Raw genomic sequence first — 23614 nt, 5'->3', positions numbered from 1 at the left:
TTATCACAAGCATGATTATTACAAGTATTACAAGCATGAAATTATTTGGATTTTTCATACAAAATGTAATATAAATTAGAAAGAAAGAATTTGCTGCAGGTAACATCAACAATAAAGTTATATTTAAATACTCTCTGGAAAACATGGAACAACTCTTTCTTCTACTATGTTATCAAAATACCAGACAGTACCGTAATCTCATCAAGAACAAGTTTGATAAAAAGCTGGAAAAAAACTGTTTCTTATTAAAAATGCCTTAAAAGTCACTCTTTATCTCTGGATTGAGCATATAAACATGCAGTAATTTCCATGAATAAAAATTAGATTTAGGTAGCATAGTGCTGTACTTTAGTGAGGGATCTAAAACTTGATGAAAATATCCCAAACTGTTATGTTGCCCAATTTGGGAAGTGTCTTCATCCCTTTTATATCATAAAACTGTAAGATACCTCATATACTGTGGGAATGAAAGTCAAAGAAAAAACAAATACCTATATATGCTGTATTGGCTGTTATATTTGTGGGATAAGAAAAAAAATTGATTTAAATTGATTTGTAACTAATCACTTTTTGGGGAAAAAATAAAACTAAATAAAATACATGACATTAAAACTAAAAAAACCCTTAACCCCACTGTAATATGTTCTGCTATGACTTCTGGATGCACTGTGCAAAAATAATAATGCTGGATTTCCTGAATAAAATCAACTTATTCCACTGTAAAAAAAAATGAAATATTTGGGAAAACATCCCCCAGACCTACTGTTCTTTTAACTCAGAGCATCTTAGCAGCAGCTGGATTGAAAAACATTTCACACCTGTATCAGGTGTGATAATTGAAACATTGCAGGAAAAAAAAAAAACCCAAACCTGAACCCTTTTGGTTTAACTTATAAACAAAATTTACTGAATAGTTTTTGCTTCAGAATTATCTGTAAAGGAAGATTCACCAATATATATATATTGTTTCCTACTCAAGGACTCCTGTTTGTGAAAATATTCAGTACAAAGTAATCATAGCATAAACCAGAGTAATCTCAGAGCAATGAATTAAGTTTTTGAGTTGAATTAAGTTTTTGAGTTGAATAAAAATGAAAGGATATAAGTGACTTGAATTTCAATTCTTTATTCTGGTTAAAATGATAAAGTCATTGAAATAAATAGGCCTTGTTCAGCGTTTTAGGGAATATTTAGAAAATCTTAGTGATTTCTGTAATGAAGGCCTTATAAGGAGGTTACTGTCTCTGTTTTCTTTCAAAGCTTACCATATATGTTGCAAGTTGTTTTTGAGAGTTTTTCTGCTAAGTCATTCTTACTTCATGTGATTTAATCACAAGATCAGCTATTCATTTTTTTTATCACATCTTGGATCGTGAATATTTTTATTCAAATGATTCAGAATGGTTTTTATGTGTATAAATCCATTAATTCTAAACATTTAAATGTGCCGAGAGAGAGAGAGAGAATGCAAGATAGTTAAAAGCTCGGTTTAGTTTTTCTTTAAGGTTCAGATTAATTTAGTTGAAGCTTCTCTGACCTTATAATAAATACCTTCTCTGCCATGTGACTTAGCCTTGAACTGCTGCACCTTAAGCGAGGTTGTGCTTCATGAAAATTTTCTGTATTAATATGGCTGAGTCAACCTCCAAATGACTCAAGTTCCATCCTGCATTCTTTTAGTGCAACCTGGTTTCTTTTGATGAAAAAAACATGTAGAACTATGGGAATCCAAATGGACATGAAATGAATGTGAGTTAAAGATTAATCCATTTTAATGAAAACAGCATTATAACGAGTGCTCACTTAACAACCACATTTGGGACTGGCAACGCCATCACTAAGCAACATAGTCATCACTAAGCAACATAGTCATTAAACAAGATATCCCATGATTGCAACAAACTAACAATCTCATTTGTGGGATCATTAAGTGAATCACCCATGGTCATTAAGCACAATATCACATGACTGCAACTTTTAATTTTGTTGCTGACTTCTCCATTGACTGCTTGTTGGAAATAAGCTGTGAAGGGTGCAAAAGGCACTCACATGACTGCAGGACATTGGAACAGTGTCCAACACCTGGTTGCAAAGTGCTCAAATCTTAACCATGTGGCTGCTGTAATAATTGTAAATACCAGAAGCAGTCATAAAGTTACTTAACTGAATGGTCCCTAAACAGATCAGCCATTAAGGGAGGAATAATAAAGTTTTAATATATTAATAATTAGTGAACATTATTAATGAATAAAAAGAGTGTGTGTGTCTTCATTATGTAACAAAACAATATTTTATTGAAATGTTTTGTCAAATTTATAAAGGTAAAGTCTGACTTTAGGGGACGGTGCTTATCTCTGTTTCTTAACTGAGGGAGCCAGCGTTGTCCAAAGACATTTCCATGGTCATGTAGCCAGTATGATTATATGCAAGGTGTACGGAACGCTGTTACCTTCCCACCAAAGTAGTACTTATTTATCTACTTGCATTTGCATGCTTTCTAACTGCCAGGTGGGCTGGACTAGAGCAAGTAACAGGAGCCCATCTCCATCAGATGGCACTTGGGTCTCAAACTTGGGCATCAGCTTTTCAGCTGACAAGCTCAGTATCTTTAACTGCTGAGCCACTGGGACCCCCACAACAAATGTATAAAACTGCCCCTTTCAAAAGTAACTGAGCATATGACTGCATAATAATAGTTCCCATGTTTTAAATTGTAGTTTAAAGAAAACCTGTTTGCCGCAGTCCATTGAGAGATGGTTAACAGCTTATACTGTTTTCTGTGTGCTAGACATAAGATAAAAATATGTGGGTTTATAAGTTATTTTCATTTGTTGTATTATTTAGAAATCCTGGATTGCACTATGTTTTCCTCTGTTGTTTATGGTTTCTGTCATTTGGAGCCATTTGTACACACAGCAGGACATCTTGCTTACTTTTGTTCTCAGCATGTGGCACATGGTATAGTTATCATTTAAATATTAAATAGGTTTAAGAAAGGGTTTTTTTTTCTGTTTAGGGCTTCATCTTTTTCATCTAGAACAGGAGTACCCAACCTCTGGTCCATGGACCAGTACTGGTCTGTGGCCCGTTGGGAACCGGGAGAGTCAAGTGGCAGGAGAGCCCATGAAGCTCCATTTGCGCATGCGCGGGATTAGGATACATATGCGAAACCCTTCCCTCCCCCTCACCACTGCCACCACCATTGCTGGTCCATGGAGCCGGAAAGGTTGGGGATCGCTGATCTAGAATATAAGACTCACTGCAATTGAATTTCTCTATTTTCTTTAGTTGTATTCAGGTTAATTGTGTTTTTTTATTCTCTACTTAAACACCACATATGTGTTCGGTGATTGAGTTTATGCAGTAGTAAGCAATAACTGGATGTATTTTACCATTTTATGTATATTGATTGCCATATTTGCAGGTGATGTTGCATAAAAAAGAAGAAAACCCCCCACAACAACTACACATTTTTGACAATAGGACATTATGTGAGTTATATGGAAAGTGTTTTATTCTTTTCTATGGAACTGTAGTTAATCTGTGCTACAGAGCTTTATATCTTTATATCATAGCTTAGTTTTCTTTGTTCATTTGATTTCACCACTAAACACAACTGAAAGCATGCAGATTTCTTCTCACTTTAGTATTTTGCCCAGACTTGTTCGGCTATCCCTTTGGGTTTAGGAAAGTTTATTTGCTCAAAGTATTGTAACTGATTAAATGTGTATTTGTCAAGTAGAATTTATGTTAGCTTCTACATTTGAGAGGGTATGATTCAACAGACAACATACTAAAGCAGAGATGTGGTACAATTATTTTAAATTTCAAGAAGTTCAAGTTATGTTTCTGTTGGAAAGAACATTCTAATGACCAGTGAAGTAAGTTATCTTGAGAAGCTCTGGATAGTTTTCCTTAATGTTTTTATAGTGGAAGCTAACAGTGATAATAGTGCTCATTTACTGAAGAATGCACAACATTACAGACTTTATTCTAAAAAACCAGCAGCTTGTCTCAATTTACAATACAGGTAGTCCTCGTGATACAACAGTAATGGAGTCTGAAATGACCCGCTTCATTAATGATCCCCCTTCTTTGCTCTCCCTAGTGCATTTGTTAAATGAACACATGGATCATTAAGTGGAGTATGAGGTGCCTCAGGGTTGAGGGAGACCTTGGGAAGTCTAGTGCAGGCACAAACCCACCTACGTTGGACCTTCCAAGCCCTCCTAAGGCCCACACTCTTTGCTCCCCTTCTGGCCCCTTGGGATCTCCACAGCCCTATAGACATCATCACTGTTCACTCTGTTACAATTTCACACTTATATTTCAAAAATCTTCAGAACTCGGAGTCAGGGTAAGGAGGGAGGCTGCTCTGTTGTTGGGACATATGGCACAATTAAGGAAAAGAAATCATGCCAGTTTTCTTTTCATGGCTAGTCTTAGCTCCCCCAATGTTAGCTATGCTGACTTTACACTAACACAGGCAATGCCGAGAGAGCTATTGCTAGTGAAAAGAAAAAACCCTCCTGATTTCCTTCTCATTGGTAACCTTAGCTCACCCAGCATTAGCTGTATCAGCGTAAAGCTAGCATAGTCCAGCATTAGAGTGGTCTTCTCTAGCGACTTCCTGAGCTCTGGATACCTTCAAAAGGTGAGTGAACAGTGACGGGGGTGGGGTGGGGAGGAGTGTGTGAAATCCAGTGGGGTGGCAAAGCAAGCCCAGTGCCTATGGGGACCCGGTAAGGAAAGATGAGGAGAAATAGGTGAGTGGGCATGCTGCAACCTCTCTACAGTTGGTTGTAAGGATAAATGTATGTCAGGGAGGTGCAGGCATAACTGAAACAGGATCATATGTAGCTTTTTGAGGGGTCAGTTGTAACTTTGGACAGTCATTAAATAACTTATTGTACCTCGAGGACTACCAGTATTGCTAGCATAAGCAGTGTTAACAGATTAGACAATTATAGACCAAAATAACAGGAAGATTGATAACTCCTGTTATCTGCAGCTACAAACAAGGTTTTGACAGCAGTCATGGGGCCTAATCAATGCCTTACAACAATTCTGAATTACAGAATGATAAGGTTTGAGTATTGGTTGATTTCCAATAAGAATTTTCAAATCTTATTATTTCAAAATAACACAAACAATAACTTATTTTACCTAAATGAAGCCATTAAAATTGGAGTCAGTTTGAAATATTTTTGTGGGTCAGTTCCAATTCTGGTTCAGAAAAATAATTTCTAGACAGATTGTTCATATCATTGCACTTGACTGCAATTTTGAGGATTTAATTAAAGAAAAAGATCCTTGCAAAGTGCCCTGGCAGTCTCATTTATGTAATTTTTTTAAAAAATGTTTCTTTTGAAATATTCAAAAGAACTAACATAAATGCTTTATCAAAGGTGGTTGGAACAATTTTAAAGTGGAATTTCATGGAGACAGAAAAACTGAAGTAGAAGATAAATGGTAGTATTTGTCTACAATGATTGCTATTATGCATTGTTGCAGAAGAACATATATTTGAAAAACAATTCATAATAATTCATAATTTAAAGTTGTAGGACAGGATAGACAAAAGCTTTTGTTAGATACGATGTCTTCAAACTCTTTTCATAATCTCCTTTTCCCCTCATTATACCACTGAATACATGTCTTACCACCAAAACATCCCTTGTTGCCTTGGCAACCAAAGTATTATTTAAAGTGAAATCTCCAGCACAGAAGGATTGCCCATTATATGCAAGATTATTATTATTTTATTTTGTTGATAAATTATTATATGCCATATTGTTATTAAAGTAATAATTATTAAGATTATTACTGTCCAAATAGTTGAATCTTTTATCTTAATGCTAAGTAAAATAATGCTAAGTTCAGTAATAATAATAGCGTGTGCTGTGTTGATTGTATATAATTGTATTATAAGTTGCAATATTTTGAAGTTTTTTACATTATTGTCATGGCCTCTGACTCAAAAATTAATGTCATTAGTGTCATTAAGAAAGGAAGACGTGTTACATCAGAGTAACAGCCACGCAAGCTACATTACTCATGCAAATAAATCATATCATATGCTGTGATCAACCTTTTTCATTTCCTCACAAAACTGGAATACAGATTACAATCTTCTTGCACTTCAAAGAAAAAATTACTAATTTATAAAACATGCAGCTTAATTCCTTCATTCCTCCTTCATCCAGTCCATCATTTTCATTTGATTATCCTAGTCTTTTCTCATGAGACGTTGACTGTATTTATCCATAAACACAATATCTATGTTATATATTACACAGAGATGGAAATAATAGGTTGTAAATGGTAGCATGGTACATATACATGGGTAATTTCACAATAAACGTGAAACATTTTGTGGTTGTCTGCAATCTTTCAGACCAATACAAACTGACTCTGATTTGAAGGCCATTGAAATGCAGTTGATATTTGCATTAGCATATTAGTAAGCCAGTTAAGAATATTATGGATAGTATGACATTTGCAAGGATGTATAGATAGTTTTAACAACCTTAGGAGAATACTTGCCTAAGGTTATCTTCAAACTGGAATAGCAAATCATGGGATTCATTCTTGAGCATTGTGTGAGGAGCTGGAGGGAATGTTGCTCAGATTTGCAAATGACCTAAATTTGAGTGCGATAGTTATATTTAAGCAAATCTTAATAAATTAGCAAAAAGGGCTGAACACAGCAGAGAAATATTTACTTAGGAAACAAAAATAAAATGCATAGGCATGGTAGGAATGAGGCAATTGGCTTGGCTAGAGAATTAATGAAGATATTAGAATAGTAGTTGATTGCAAATTGATTATGAGTCTACAGTATAAAATGGCTACAAAATTGCAGAAGCAATTTTAAACTTATTAATATAATTAATATGTTTAATTTAAAAGTATATAATCCAAATCACAGAATTAATACTCCCACATTATTCCTCATTGATTGAACTCCCTTTTGAATATTTTATATGCATTTATTTATCACACTTACCGCCCATCTCCCTCTCAGAAAGACTTTTTGTTCAGTCCTGGCAAATCACAGGATTCAGACAAACTGAAATTTTGCTCTGGAAAGGGCAGGAAGGATGGTCAGAGAATTAGAAAGAATGAAAATTACAGTTAAGTATTAGGAAAGTGTCCCTATCAATAGAAACAGCTTTATAGTGGAAGCAGTTAGCCAGGAAGGATTGTGATGTCATTCACAGAGGCTAAACAGCCGTGTGTTGTGAATGCTTTAATTTGGATTCATGCAAGGAATTAATTTAGGACTTGGTGACTAGATGGTCCTCTCTAATTCTGATTCTGTGTTTGAAAAGATGCTAGGATAATATCTGAAAAAAATAATATATGAAAGCCATCATGGTTTAATTCCTAGCAATGGTTTCTCTGAGCAGCTTGAAACTACTCAGAGATGTGCTGTGAATAACCTAAAGCAGGGGTAGGCAACCCAAAACACTCAAAGAGCCACTTGGACCCGTTTCCCACCGAAAACAAAACACTGGGAGCCACAAAACCCTTTTGATATCTAAAATGAAGATAATACTGCATACATCCTTTTTTACCTCTATTATAGGTGTGTGTGTGTGTGTGTGTGTGTACACACACACACACACACACACACACAAAGTTTTTCAGACAGACCGGTCTGATTGATTACACCTTGGCATTTTGACTGCTATACTGCAGTTCTACTCTACTTGACTCCCTTGACTCGGCTGATAAAGGGGAGGAGAGCCTGTGGCCTGGTGGTTAATACAATTGCCTAGCATGTAGACTGCCCAGGTTCGAATCCCATAAAGGGTGTGGCTAGCTGATGAGGACTAATGAGTCCGAAATAGCTATACTAGTCTCCCACCTAAATCTTTAACTCTTTGTCAGCAAAAAGAAATCTGAATTTGTAATGTATTGCAATTGCGACTTGAGCTTGCTTAATGTCCCTAGATGGAGTGCTGCAAGGCAAAAGAGATTATAAAAAAGTAGAACTGCAGTATAGTAGTCAAAATGCCAAGGTGTATCAATCAGACTGGTCTGTCTGAAAAACCACGAACGCGAAGCCAAAAAATAGCAAGGCAGCCCAAAATCTTAAACCCCCCTGCAACTCAGACTAACCTGAGCACAACCAACCAGAACACTCCCCCAGCCAATCAGAGCACAGCCAACCCCCCAGCCAATCAGAGCACAGCCAAGCCCCTAATCAATCAGAACACACCTCCACCCAATCAGAACACAGCCAAGCTCCCACCCAATCAGTTCATACCCCCACTGGCAGTTAAAAGGAAGAAACAGCTAAGACCACACATTGCTGCTTGAAGCACGAAGCTGAAAACACCAGCCTGAAGATGACGAATGGGACTTCGTCGAAACGTCGCCAAGACACTTCCAATTTTACGCGGGAGAAAACCCGAACAACCAAAGACCTACATATACATACATACATACATACATATATACACACATACATACATAGACATTAAAGATAAAAAAGGATATATGCAGTGTTATCTTCATTTTAGATGGCAAAAAGGTCTGTCTCTGTCTCTCCTTCCCTCCCTATCTCTTTCTCTCCCTCTCTCTTTCCTCTCCCTCTCTCTTTCTCCTCTTTCTCCTCTTTCCTCTCTCTCTTTCTCTCTCTCTTTCCTCTCTATCTCTCCTCTCTCTCTCTCTTTCCTCTCCCTCTTTCTCTTTATTCTCCCTCTCTCTCTTTCCTCTCCCCCTCTCTCTTTTTCTTTCTCTGTCCTCCCCTCCCTCTCTCTTTCTCTCTCTCTTTCATCTTCCTCCCTCTCTCTTTCTTCTCCCTCTCTCTCTCTTTCTCTTTCCTCTCTTTCCTCTCCCCCTCTCTTTCTCTCTCTCCCTCTCTCTCCTCTCTCTCTTACTCTCCCTCTCTCTCTCTTTCTCTCTCCCCCCCTCTCTCTTCCTCTCTCCAATCTTCTGCTCACCTGGCAAGCTGGCTTCAAGCTGTTCTCCAACAAGCTGACACACATTCTTATTGGGCTAGCTTAGGGGTAGGCAACCTCAGTTCTTTTATGACTCATGGACTTCAACTCCCAGAATTCCTGAGTCAGCATAGCTAGGCTAGCTAGCTCTCTCCTGCCCTTCCTGTTTCCTGCAGAGACGCAGCAAAGGGAGGAGCCCTGCCCAATAAGCTTGTCAACTCATCGGAACAGGGTGAGGCTACTCTCTTTTTTACACACACACACACACACACACACACACACACGAGAGAGAGAGAGAGAGAGAGAGAGAGAGAGAGAGAGAGAGAGAGAGAAGGGAAATGCAAGTGCCTCTCTCTGTCTCTCTCTGCAAATGGCAGAGGAGGCTGGAAGCCACAGGGGAAGGCTCAAAGAGCCATATGTGGCTCCAGAGCCGCAGGTTCCAACCTGTGACCTAAAGGAAAGAACTCTTGAATCTTCTCCTATCCTCCTGCAATCTCAAAATCCTGCTGTTAGCAGTGAATATCCTTGATTTGTTTCTTATATTGTCTTTGTTTTTCAGTGGCTTAAGCTCAACAGATGAAAGTGTGTGTAAAAAGAAAAAGAAGAAACAGAAACGGAAGAAAGAAAAGGGGGAGCAATTTGATCTGGTCCAAGATCAATCTGCAAAGGTAAAAACACTTTTTTTCCAGTAGATTAGTATGTTGAATTCTTCCAAACCTTCATACCTGCATATGCATATTGTTGTTGTTGTTAATTGCGAAGTCGTGTCCGACCCATCGCGACCCCATGGACAACGTTCCTCCAGGTCTTCCTGTCCTCTACCATCTTCTGGAGTCCATTTAAGTTCACACCTACTGCTTCAGTGACTCCATCCAGCCATCTCATTCTCTGTCGTCCCCTTCTTCTATTGCCCTCAATCTTTCCCAGCATTAGGCTCTTCTCCAGTGAATCCTTCCTTCTCATTAGGTGGCCAAAGTACTTGAGTTTCAACTTCAGGATCTGGCCTTCTAAAGAGCAGTCGGGGTTGATCTCTTCTAGGACTGACCGGTTTGAATGCCTTGCAGTCCAAGGGACTCGCAGGAGTCTTCTCCAGCTCCATAGTTCAAAGGCCTCAATTCTTTGGCGCTCAGCCTTTCTTATGGTCCAACTTTCACAGCCATACATTACAACTGGGAAAACCATGGCCTGGACTATACGCACTTTTGTTGGCAGGGTGATGTCTCTGCTGCATATGCATATATGGGAGCTTAATGCTTATCGTATTTATTTTGGGGTATAAGTGCAACTAGAAGTGCTAAGAATCCAAGTTGAAGCTGCTTGTTTCTTTCAGTTGGAGTAATCCTTATCTCTCTGGTCATGGTCTACCAACAGTGAGATAAATTAGCAGCTCTTTCAGGGGAGGGTTGCCTTGGATGAGTGTGTGATTGAATATTCAATATTTCTTGCTCAGGACAGGTAGAGGTGGAAGGGGAGAACATATGTATTTTATGTAGCTTTTAGAGGAGAAAAGAAGCAGGATATCTTCTCTCCCCTCCCCCCCAAAAAGAAATGCTTTAATTTTCTCAAAGGACAAAAGGATAGATAATTAAGGTTGATCAGTCTATTAATTTTTCTTCATTTGGTTCGTACATAGGTGAATTCATTGCCAGCAGAAAGAATGCAGGAGATTCAAAAAGCCATTGAGCTCTTCTCTGTAGGACAAGGGCCTGCCAAGACCATGGAAGAAGCCACCAAACGCAGCTATCAATTCTGGGATACACAGCCTGTGCCCAAGTTAGGTAGGTATGAAAAGAGGGTCTTTTTCTTTTTCCCTTCTTTCTGTTTTAAAGAAAATAAAGCATGTGCAAACTGTATACATAACCCTTGATTTAAAACTGATCATGTAATGACTATTGAAAATTACAGTGACCCCGAAATGGGAGCTTTATGGCCCATCAAGCACTTCTGGCTATTATAAAATGTACCATATACATATATCCCCCCACCGTCCCATGATTGCACTTCAGGTGCTTGGGAGTTGGCTCACCTTTATGACCAGTTGCAGTGATGCACAGTCCCATGACCACCATTTGCAATATTTTTTGCCAGTGTTTGGCAAAAAATGCCCATTTAGAAGAATGGGCTCACACAGTAATGACTGTGGTGTTTGCTTAACAACCATGGTGATTCATTTAATGACCACTACAGAAATATTGTAAAACATGGGTATCTTGACCTAACTACCATTAACAACTTAGCAAAAGAAATCCATCCCAATTGTGGTCATAAGACAAGGACTACCTGTACATTTATGCCTTTCATGCAACCCTGAGGGACAGAAGACAGAAGAAGAACACTGAGAGACAGAAGAAGAATCAAATTAGAAGCAATACTGATACAAGGCCAGGAACTGATTAGAAGTAGACTGAAAACAAGAATAAAATATGAGCTAGAGGGGACAAGGCTGCTCAACCCAGAGGTATAAATATTCTTTTCTAAGGCTATCTTGTAGCTATAGTACCATAGGAATCAGAAACATGAACGAGTGGAACTGCTCAAACAAAATGTAATAAAGCAGTTTGTAAATTTAGACAAGGCTAGGACATGTTTCTTGAAGAATGAATTCTCACCTACAGAGACAACTTGCTTTCATTGTTATTTCCCTTCTCTCAGGTGAGGTAGTAAACACTCATGGACCTGTTGAACCAGACAAGGACAACATCCGTCAGGAGCCCTATACCTTGCCTCAGGGCTTTATGTGGGATGCCCTGGACTTGGGGGATCGAGGTGTGGTGAGTAGGGATGAGGCAAAACTAAACATCCTTTAAGTTTCTTTTTAAAACTATTGCCTCCCCCGACCTCTCTTTCTGATATTATCACTTCCCCTAGCACCAGCTTTAGAGACCTGTTTTTTAAATTGAAATCTCAAGCATTTTATTAATGATCCTATATTCCTTTTTCTTCTTGTCTGCATTAGACACAAGGAATTGATGTAGCTGCTTCAGCACCTGCCTTCTTCTTCATTTTGTTCAACTATAGTTCCTCTTCTCTTTCCCAGCCACCTTCAGAAATCTTCCAAAAAATAGTTTCTTTTGTAGACTTTGTGAGAGCATCTTTTGAAGAATTGTTTTGCAATTTCATTTTGTAGTGTTTAGCTTGGCTTGCTCACTTGATTCTGCTGTCTGTTTCTGGCTTTCTCTTCATATTCTACTCATTTGTATCATAGTTTAACTCAGAATTTCACGTGTTGAGAATATGAAATACCTCCTTACCTTAGAGCCAATATTGATTTATATTTTTATAGTTTAAAAACTGGTCCTTCAGGACTGGTTTAAAATTTTATGCACAAACTGTGCTGTAAACCCATAGGTTATATTGTTTCACTAGAATTATTTGCTAAATTCCATTGACAGAAGCAAAATTTTGTTATAGCCATTTCTAACTCTGCCGTAGTATGTTGGTTGTTTTCCCCACAGTGAACCTCTAGTCAGGTGCCCTGTTTTCTCTTAATAGAGAAAGCTTTGCTTCCTTAAGCAGATTATGCTTCTCCTTTTTGCTTTCTTTAGCTGAAGGAACTATATACTCTCCTGAATGAAAATTATGTGGAAGATGATGACAACATGTTTAGGTTTGATTATTCCCCTGAATTTCTCCTGTGGTGAGTTACAGTTTTTCCTGAATATCTCAGAGGTGTCTGTCCATTTTTCTTTCTTGTACAAAAGACAATAAAGATAAACTACATCTTTTCAATAAATATAACACACAGGTTTTCTCCAAATGCTAGGGAGTAGATTCACTGTGTCCCTCTTGATATGTTTGTATTGTTGCTATCTACCCCTTAAAATCTTTTTTGTGAAAAGACTGAAAGCCCCTTTCACAAGAGATAGGATAATCTTTCTTATCTGCATTAGGCAAACCTATTTTTATCTTCCTGAATAGTTAGCATATAGGAGGCAACTCTGCACTTATAGGTTCATAGGCTGAAATGCTGCTTCTACCAAAGTAATTTAATTCAATGTGCTACACATGCATAACTTGAAAGGAAAACATTAGAAAAATAAGGTACAGAAAATTCATTGTATTTCAAATAAAGATCTGAAAACTATGTTGGGGTCCTGCTTTGGGGGGGGGGTCCTTGCATACAGTGAATGAGGGGCTGTGTTTCTTTCAGGTAAACATTTGACAGTTCAGTCATTTCCTTCTTTTGTGTGACAAAAGAGCCCACTAAGAATTGCTCATATTAATGTATTAATTAATGGAATAGATTTCCCTTCTATGTTCATTTAAATTGACTTGCTGGGAAAAGACATTTTAAGGTATAAGTGAGATCCTGCCAATAAGGTGATTCTTCTTTAGGTAGGACAGCCTAAGCTTACTATTGTTAGTTCATGTAAATCAGAGCTAGTCAGAAGAAAAACAAAAGTAAATGTAAGCTTTCTTTATTGTTCAAAAAGGTACCTCTTTCAGACAGTGTAATCCCATATTGGCAGCTTTCTTGGGTCTAGTGATTTGTTTTTTAACTTATCTGCTATGGATGTATTAGCTGGGATGGGTCTTATTGAACTGGAAAGACATTGAATCAAAGTAGCTGTTGGAATAAGCATTATGTTAGTTCTGCATTTGTTCTCTTATCTGGTAGCCTTGGTTTTCAATAATTTGGGATTTCCTCCAGCCAGGTGAATGGATTGGTGAAGGAGTAAACAGCTTGTTCTTCTTACTCCAGTTCACTCAATTTTATTATTGGCTATGAAAGAAGAAAAGTTCTTTTCTTTGCTGCAATGGATTAGAAAAGCAAGGGTGACTCTTCCATCTTTCTTTTACCAGCCTCTTTGGCTTTCATGTTGGGTCTTGAGCAAGAGGCTGCCCTATCCCTTGTCACTTTGGAAACTGAGTTGGTTTCCCATGAAGAAAAAGTACTCTTCTATTTATCTTTGGCAAGTGCCATGCAATTTTAGCCCATAATTCCTTTTATAGACTTGCTTTTAATTCATGCAGGGAATCCTTATGAATGAAAAGTAGGCAAGTGAAACAATTTGTTGACAGGGAAATTTGTAATGTGATGTTATAAGATGCCTAAAAGTTCTCTTTCCTATGAGATTCACATTCAAAAAAAATTCTTTGTGTATCTAATGCTGGCATACCTGATTCCATCCTCTGGCCACTGCAAATGCCTTGTGTTAAATGATGACATACTGCAGGTTCTTGAATCAAAAACATTTTATTTTACAACATTGTGGATTTTCTCCAGGGCTTTGCGTCCTCCAGGCTGGCTTCCCCAATGGCATTGTGGTGTCAGAGTGATCTCAAGCAAGAAGTTGGTTGGCTTCATTAGTGCTATTCCAGCTGCTATCCACATATATGAAACGTAAGTCAAGTCACACTTCTCTGTTTATGCCCCAAAGAGCTGCCATTCCCCAACTCACTCCCTCCCTTCTTTTCTTCTTTGATGAGAGTTAATTTGAGCTTGCAATTTAACAAAAAAAGTAAACACACGTTGTATTCTTTCATATGAGGAACTCTGTGCATTTATAGAATGCTTTTCAGCTTCTTGTTGCAGGTATCTGTGTGGAATAAATAAGCAAGACTTTGTGGAAGGTTTTGAATCCCAAATCCTCTCATTTTAAAAATCATTAAATGTATGACGATATAAGCATCCTGAAACAGAGAAAGTAATTCTATGTTGTTTAGAGAGACAGCATGTCTTAGGTTCTTAGATGGAGAGAAGAAAAAGTTGTAGGGTTTATATTTAACCATTTATATATTGAAAATATTAAAAATTACATTTTGTTATGGTTGAAGAAGGAGAATATAAACGGGAAAAGGGAAGATCAAAAAATATATTATTAATTAATATACTAATTATGGAGTTAGCAAACATAATCATTACTGAGTGCTAATTGATTATTATTGGGTTTTTTTCTTTTATTAAAACATAAACCAAGACAACATGCTGTACACTAGGCACTGGAGATTGTTATAGTTAAAACCAATAAAATATGTATATATATAAAAAAAGTTGTAGCTTTGGCAAATACAGAAATACATCTTTTTTTATATTCCTCCAGTTTGCTTTCCAAATTGTGAGAGAAAATAGTGAGTAATAGTTTCCCCTCTTCCATTAAAGGGAAAAGAAGATGGTAGAAATAAATTTCCTTTGTGTGCACAAGAAACTGCGTTCCAAGAGAGTGGCACCTGTTTTGATACGGGAGATCACCCGGCGAGTCCACTTGGAAGGGATTTTCCAGGCAGTATACACAGCCGGTGTAGTTCTACCAAAACCTGTTGGGACATGCAGGTAGGTATCAATTCCTAGGGTTTTTTTTCCTTTTCTCCTTTACTTCTTTCTATGTTTTATTTTTGTTTACTTTCTGTTGCTTAAAAACCCATCTCTTACATGCACCCTTTACTTTAAAAATGAAAAGTAGTCCTCAAACCAGAAAAGGGAATTATTGAGCAAGAGAGCACAATTTTGAGCCCCAAAAAATGTTACAAACTGCAAGAAAACTGGAGTCACACAACATTTTCTTTATGCATAGATTACTGAAGTAGAATATGGAGGTTCTTGGCCTGGTTGGTTTATTCTCAAGCAAGTTACCTTGCAAGTGTGCATTTGGAAGCAATATAGCCAGTGTGTAAGTCAGTCATTCTCAGTAGCTCACCAGTTAATGGGGGTGAGAATTAAAGATTGCTTTGCAAAATTAAACATCAATTTTAGGTCTGTTTCAACGGGTTAAGCATGGGCATAGAGTCTGGTGGTTGAAGCATCAGGCTAGAAAGCAGGAGATGTGAATTCAACTCCCGCCTTAGCCATGAAAGCCAGCTGGTTGACCTTGGGCCAATCGCTCTCATCCCATCCCACCCCACCACACTGGGTTGTTGTTATGGAAAAATGGGAGGAGGAAGGCGTATTGGACATGTTTGATGCCTTATTTGTAAAAACAATAAAAAACAAAGGTTCAAACTTAATTCTTCCATTTCTCTGCCAGTATGAACAGACAAATTCATTTTGAGGAAGAGAGGGAGGATGTACCAAGTTTTATGATACTGCAGATTTTACAATGGATGGGCACAGATAAGTGCTAGATGTATCATTATTACTAAGAAAGTTGCTTCACTTCTAAAATCCTGATTGACAGGGAATATGAAGAATATGAGATGCTAGAAGGAAATGTGTTTTAGATTGACATCTGCTCATTGTATTTGGAAATTGTTGAAAAAAATATATACTTCCATTTTTGAATGTAAAATATAGTTCTAATACTGAGCTAAGCCTTGTTCATAGGTTTCAAGATATCCAGACACCTCCCCCCCCCTTTTGAGGAAGAACACCATATGAATGGAATGAGTAACCTGGGATATTGCTTTTTTTAAAAAATAGGTATTGGCATCGGTCACTGAATCCACGCAAGCTGATTGAAGTCAAATTTTCCCACCTCAGTAGGAACATGACTATGCAACGCACCATGAAGCTTTATCGGCTTCCCGAGGTGTGTAATTATGGATAGGGACGCTACCTTATAGAATTATTTTTATAACAGAAGCTCAAGAAATTTTCCGTCTTGCTGACCATCTTTCTTTATCTTTGGTAGTTTTAGGTTTCAGCCATCCTCCGAACTTAGTTTCTGAGAGTCTCAGGATTTAAAAAAATAACAACAATCAAATCTAATGGGAAGGGGCATATTTCATGAGTTATATTTAAAGTGCACTTTCAGTGCTGAATAAAATTTTGCTTTCATGTTAGGATAGGCTTGTGCTTGTTTTGCCTTGCTACATTCTGCATTCCACTTCTTCAGGAGTTCTAGAAATTTTCCAAAAAGACATTCCCAAAGTGCAGCAGAACAAATTATTGCATGGTCAAAATAACCATTTTTATCCCACAAGAAATAACTGAAATAATAAGTATTTCCTATAGGCCTTGAGTGTCAGTCTGTAGGAATCATTAACAGATATATTTTTGTATAAAGCATTGTTCTTGGCTTTCCCATTTTATTCATCCTCTTATATGAGGAGATAGTTCTCCATATCACTATCAGGTGTGTTTAGGCAATTTTAGTAACTCCCAGTGCACTGCAGAATCTTCTCAGATATTACTGTTTAGTTCATGTCTGGATAAAATATTCTGTGCTAGAGAGTCTGATTTTTATAGAAACACGAGCATTAACTCTTCCAGGGAGCTCTCTTCAATTCCGGAAAATTTGCTTCTAATTCATGAAGAAAATGGCTGTCAGATATTTTGGGAATGCAGATCAAGAAACAATATAAGGAATGATATGAAAATTATCCCCCCTCTTCTGCTCTATCTGGATCATTAGTTTTGGAGATAATATTCTCCTCGCTAATGATTGCACAATGGTGTGAATTGTGCAACTTATTTCCCATCTTAAAGATACATTTAAATGTTCTTTGACCACCTCGTTCTTTGCTTCTAAAATCAAGACATTATAGGAGGAGACCCATGTTAATTTACAATATCTGTGAATTGAGTTCTTCTAATTCAGTGTTGTTGCCTTGATAGATAGCCTTGATAATCATTTTTATAGAGTTGTCAGGGCCTGACTGAACTATAGAGTTGTTTGCATACAAAGCTAATATAACATTAAGGAATAGTTTTTCACTGAAAGTTTTTCAAATATAGCTTGAAAACTGACAGAAACACTTTGCTTCATCCTCAACCAAGTGAATTAGTTAAGAGTGTTTCTAAATGAATGAATGATATCTTTTTCTAGACTCCTAAGACACCAGGACTAAGGCAAATGGAGCGCAAAGATATCCCTGTTGTTCACAAGCTTCTGGCAGAATATTTGAAACAATTCCATTTGTCCCCTATCATGACTGAAGAAGAAGTGGAGCATTGGTTTTTGCCCCAGTCCAACATCATTGACACGTTTATTGTTGAGGTGAGGGCTTTTTTGTGTGTTGTTGTTAGTGAGGGCTTTTTGTTGTTGTTGTTAGTCCAATCAGTCAATTTTATAGCAGAAGGCAGGGAGAGCCTGGTTCACCATCATTTTGAAATATACTGGCAGAGTGTCTATTCAATTCTCTTCCAAATTGAGAAACAACCTGAAAATGCAAAACAGTCCTCCTTGACCTAACAGCCTTCATACGTCTTGTTGGACATCAACTTCCGTAATGTCTAGCTAGTATGGCCAATAGACTGAGCAATTATGAGACTTGAAGACCAACTGATTTGGACAACATACATTTGGGGCAGGGGCAGTGGTGGGATTCAGATGGTTCGCACCACTTCAGCAGAACCAGTAGCTAACTTTTTGTTACCCAGGCCCAGAATGGACTTCCAGAAGCGGCATCCACACAGAGAACCAGTTGTTCACATATTTGAACCCCAGTGCGGGCAGGGTGCTCAACAATTCAGAAAGTAAATGGTGCACAGCTATATCTAAAGTTTAGATTTAAAGCAACCTACAAATAAATACAAGTGAAAGAAGTGGAGGCCATCAATTACATTTTACCATTTCAGAAACTGAATGCCATTTTTAAAACTCTCTGATCCCAAAGAAATGTATTCTATTTATTAAAATCCTGCAATCTGAGACAGGCGATGGGAGAGAGAAAAATAATTCAAATATCGCATTTTCACCACCTGCGGTCTGAAGTGGTACACAGAGCTCTTCTGCCTGATTTCCTATTCATTGTGCTTCATATTTAAGCTAGAATTACATACAGAAAGGGCGGAAATGCCATATAAATTTCCTTACTATGATGAACTATGGAGAACAGGGATAATAGCTGATGATGGTGCTAATGTTACAATTGTTTTCCTCTGATTGAAGGCTGAAAAAAAGTTAATTCTAAAGAATCTAATTGTTTTCACCAGAACACTGATGGGAAGGTGACAGATTTCTTGAGTTTCTACACATTGCCCTCCACCATTATGAACCATCCTACACACAAGAGTTTGAAGGCAGCCTATTCTTTCTACAATGTCCACACCAAAACACCGCTTCTTGACCTCATGAATGATGCTCTCATACTGGCCAAATTGGTAAGTTTCTCTCTTGGTTTGCTTCTAAATGCTCTAGCACAGGGCTTTTCAACCTTTTCATCGACTGTACCACTTTTAGGATATAGCAGTATTCGAGTACCACCTAGTAAGGTGTCAAAAACTTGATGACCCAAAAAAAAAAAAGCCTGTTCACCATTGCAATTGCACTGAAATGACTTATGACCATTTTTCACACTTATGACCATTGCAGCATGCCCAGGGTCATGTGATTTATATTTGGATGCTTGGCAACTGATTCATATTTATGATGGTCAGTGTCCCAGGGTCATGTGATCCCCTTTTGCAACCTTTTGACAAGCAAAGTCAATGGCAGGGGTGCTGGTGGGCAAGTGCTAAAGTGGGACTTCCCTCCCTCCCTCCTTCCCTGCCTCCCTCTTTCTCATGCCCACCTCCTTCTGAAGGAAGAATTTGAACCCCCCTCCCATATTTTCTCTCTTCCATATATTCATCAAACAAGGAAAAGCCTCCAGAGACAGAAAAGACAAGCTGCTGAGTGAACTAGCTTAAAAAGGCACATTCCCCTTTAAGAATTAGTTACTGGCTAGAAAGGAAAGTTAAGGAGCGCAGCTGGCACTTAAGAAAAAAAATGTAGTAAGTATTGGCTGCCCGCTAAGGCAGCCTCCCCAAATGGTTCCATTCATAAGTAAAGGATTCCTGCTACCGTCAAAATCCATTCAGGAGAAAAATACTTCAAAATCCCTTGCAACAAAACTTAGAGCTCACAATAGCAGAGCAATAGAAACTAACACGAGACATCAGCCATCAGCCAAATAGAAATTGCCAAACACTCCTTAAGAACACAAAGCCCTCATTGCACAAATCCCAGAACTTCAAAGTCACAAAAGCACATAAGAATCTTTCCACTCTCCATCTCCCTCCCTCGTGCCTCACCTCCAGCCATTGCTGCCTTTTTTCATTCCTCTTGGAGGGTGACCCCTCCCCTGCTGCATTTCTTGCCTGTTTGTTGCTGCCAGCATAGGTGGCTGCCACAAAGTTGTAGATCGGCTCATGGCCGGCCTGCTTGGCCTGCTTGATCTCTTCTCCTCTCCCCCCCTTCCCCTTCGGTGCAGCTAGAGATGACCCCACCTCCTTCCCAAGGCTGCTTCTTTTTCTCTCTCTCCCTCTCCTGCCCAAACTGCCTCCTTTTATAGCCTCTCCTGTCTCCAGCCCCCTTCTCCTCCTTTCTCATGGGGGAGGGTGAGCCAGAAGAGAGCCTGGGGCCTTTGCCTTGCCCCAGCCACTCTGCAGCTCCAGAGACTCTAAGTCCTTGCCTGCACTGTATATGGCTGCGTACCACCTACCACTCATTAATGTACCACAAGTGGTTCACGTACCACCAGTTGAAAAGCCCTGCTCTAGCATTTAGGGGAAAAAAGTTAATGCAATCAACCTCTCTTAGAGAGATTGAGAGATGAAGAAAAATGCAGACTGCTCACTACTTGATTTTTTTTTTAAAATAAAGTTAGCTCATTTAAATGAAGTTAGTATAATTGAGCAAAAGATGTTTCTCCTTAATACCATGGAGCTACAAGGTATCTCTATATACCCACCAAATATTCTTTAACTGTCTCTTTTTGCAGAAGGGTTTTGATGTTTTCAATGCACTGGATCTTATGGAAAACAAGACCTTCCTGGAAAAGCTGAAATTTGGAATTGGTGATGGAAACTTGCAGTATTACTTCTACAATTGGAAATGCCCCAGCATGGGACCAGAAAAGGTGGGTCAAATCCTGCCTCTTGTATGTGGTTAGACAAATAACATGAAAAACTATCCATACACCTTCCAAATTGTTATGCAGATTGAAACACACAAGGACAGGTATATCTGCTGCTGGAGAGAAGTGATGATGATAGCTGCAATGTAATCCCAAGGAACGTAGCTTATTTTCTTACTTTAATTACCTCAAAAGAACCAAAGAGCTAGGAGGAGTCTTAAATTTACTGAAAATGGAATATTAGAGGACCATGTTGAAAGCCAGCAGTTTTGTGGGAGATTCAAATAATAAAAGTGAGTGACTAAAGCATAGGTAAGAGAAGAAGTATCCCAGGTGTTCTCTTGTTGCTGAGAATATGGTAGCAGAGGAAGTTTCTTTGAAAGCAGGTGAATGAATGTGGGCAAAAGATGCAAATGAAAGCAAGGGTGGAAAAGAAGCCTGCTGCATCTCTTTCATTGCAAATTTAGATCAGCATATTAGTTGTGTGCTCTTTTTAATATCTTGCAAGAACAAAAGAAAAGAGTTAGTGCCATGAATGAACAGTACTGGAAGTGCTAAGCAGTAAGGCTCATGTATCTTGGGACTTGCTACAGAATAAGCATGCGTGGATTTCTTTGTGCTTATATTCTGAATACAAAATTCTCTCCCCCCCCCCCCCGTGCCCCAGGAAGAAAAAGAGAAAAGGAAAAACAGTTCCGTAGCATAGCAGCAGCTTTTGTGTATTATGTGGGAGTAATGCTGATGGAAATTAGTTATTTTACTACAGAGTAAGTTGCTTAAGTTTATGCTTGCTGAACCCAATCCCACAACAATTTCTCTTTCTCTGTGAATATGTATAAGTAAGAGAAAGAATGCTGTGTGGGGAAATAATTTGTATGTTATGCAGACAGATCAGTGGAAAGCTTTAATTTATAGACATTTAAATTCAGTGGGAATAAGGATTTTTTTAATCTTGCTCCATCCTTTCTTGGTATAGCCTTTAGCCAGTTCATATATAATATTCATGCATGTATTAGAGTTTTGCATTGATCTGCATTGATTTGAGGTATGGTTGATTTAAGGAAATCCCAGCCAGTACAATATATATGTCCCAATCCATTACTTCTTTGGATCTATAGTGAGGGGGAAAATTATTTGATCCCCTGCTGATTTTGTACATTTGCCCACTCACAAAGAAATGACGAGTCTATAATTTTAATGGTAGGTTTATTTTAACAGTGAGAGACAGAATAACAGCAAAAAAATCCAGAAAAACAGATTTCAAAAAAGTTATAAATTGATTTTCATTTTAATAAGTGAAATAAGTATTGGACCCCTTCGCAAAACATGACTTAGTACTTGGTGGCAAAACCCTTGTTGGCACTCACAGAGGTCAGACATTTCTTGCAGCTGGCCACCAGGTTTGCACACATCTCAAGAGGGATTTTGCCCCACTCCTCTTTGCAGATCCACTCCAAGTCATTAAGGTTTTGAGGCTGATGTTTGGCAGCTCGAATCTTCAGCTCCCTCCATGGATTTTCTATGAAGTTAAGATCTGGAGACTGGCTAGGCAACTCCAGGACCTTAATGTGCTTCTTCTTGAGCCACTCCTTTGTGGCCTTGGCTATGTGTTTTGGTCATTGTCAGGCTGGAATACCCATCCATGATCCATTTTCAATGCCCTGGCTGAGGGAAGGAAGTTCTCACCCAGGATTTGATGGTACATAGCCCTGTCCATCGTCCCTTTGATAAGTTGTCCTGTCCCCTTAGCAGAAAAACACCTCCAAAGCATAATGTTTCCACCTCCATGTTTGACGGTGGGGATGGTGTTCTTGGGGTCAGCATTCCTCCTCCTCCAAACACGGCAAGTTGAATTGATGCCAAAGAGCTTGGTTTTGATCTCATCTGACTACAAGACTTTCACCCAGTTCTCCTCTGAATCATTCAGATGTTCATTGGTAAACTTCAGACAGGCCTGTACATGTGCTTTCTTGAGCAGGGGGACCTTGCAGGCACTGCAGGATTTCAATTCTGCATGGCGTAGTGTGTTACCAATTGTTTTCTTGGTGACTACGATCCCAGCTGCCCTGAGATCATTGACAAGATCCTCTGTGTAGTTCTGGGCTGATTCTTCACCTTTCTCATGATCGTTGAAACTCCACGAGGTGAGGCATGGAGCCTCAGACCAAGAGAAATTGACAGTTATTTTGTGTTTCTTCCATTTGCGAATAATTACACCAATTGTTGTCACCTTCTCACCAAGTTACATGGCGATAGTCTTGTAGCCCATTCCAGCCTTTTGTAGGTCTACAATCTTGTCCCTGACATCCTTGGGCAGCTCTTTGGTCTTGGCCATGGTGGAGAGTTTGGAATCTGATTGATTGATTGCTTCTGTGGACAGGTGTCTTTTATACAAGTAACAAGCTGAGATTAAAAGCACTCCCTTTAAGAGAGTGCTCCTAATCTTCGCTTGTTACCTATATAAAAGACACCTAGGAGCCAGAAATCTTGCTGATAGGAGATCAAATATTTATTTCACTCACTAAAATACAACTCTTTTTTGGGAATGTTTTTGTTGTAATTCTGTCTCTCACTGTTAAAATAAACCTACCATTAAAATTATAGACTGATCATTTCTTTTTTTCCCATTTTTTTATTAATTTTCTATTATTACATTTGATTAATGCTTAATAAGCATCATGTTATCTGAGTTAATTTGTTTGCTTAATAATACAAGTTACGTTGTTAGTCTCTACCCCTTTTTTTCCAACCATTATAAAATAAATTCCATGTTTGAAAATATTCTGTATCTTCTTTCTCTTTGATCTCCAATGTAAGTCTGTCCATTTCAGCACAGTCCAATATCTTCTTGATTACATCTAGTGGTGTTTCTTCATTCTTCCAATGCTGAGCAAATACAATCCTCGCTGCTGTTAGTACATGCAATGTTAAATATACACTTTGCT

The 23614-nt window shown here is 38.4% G+C and overlaps 1 protein-coding gene across 2 annotated transcripts in view; it reads left to right on the top strand.

Moving 5' to 3' along the window:
- NMT1 (N-myristoyltransferase 1) overlaps window positions 1-23614 on the top strand; it is a 36426-nt gene that overhangs the window by 11477 nt on the left and 1335 nt on the right. The window contains exons 1-11 of one of the 2 annotated variants that reach the window (XM_039331394.1): window positions 3423-3491; window positions 9511-9619; window positions 10585-10729; window positions 11604-11722; window positions 12497-12588; window positions 14179-14295; window positions 15055-15225; window positions 16309-16417; window positions 17657-17827; window positions 18766-18933; window positions 20535-20672. In XM_039331394.1, the coding sequence (XP_039187328.1) occupies window positions 10609-10729; window positions 11604-11722; window positions 12497-12588; window positions 14179-14295; window positions 15055-15225; window positions 16309-16417; window positions 17657-17827; window positions 18766-18933; window positions 20535-20672 (1206 nt within the window). In that variant the 5' untranslated portion in view covers window positions 3423-3491; window positions 9511-9619; window positions 10585-10608. Of the gene's footprint in view, window positions 1-3422; window positions 3492-9510; window positions 9620-10584; window positions 10730-11603; window positions 11723-12496; window positions 12589-14178; window positions 14296-15054; window positions 15226-16308; window positions 16418-17656; window positions 17828-18765; window positions 18934-20534; window positions 20673-23614 lie in introns of those variants that run through there. The other variant, XM_039331393.1, reaches the window with a different exon arrangement.

Source organism: Crotalus tigris, unplaced genomic scaffold (assembly GCF_016545835.1).
Source record: "Crotalus tigris isolate CLP2741 ecotype Arizona unplaced genomic scaffold, ASM1654583v1 scf7180000024437.13266115, whole genome shotgun sequence".
NCBI lineage: Eukaryota > Metazoa > Chordata > Lepidosauria > Squamata > Viperidae > Crotalus > Crotalus tigris.
This window is presented reverse-complemented; position numbering and strand designations above follow the sequence as displayed.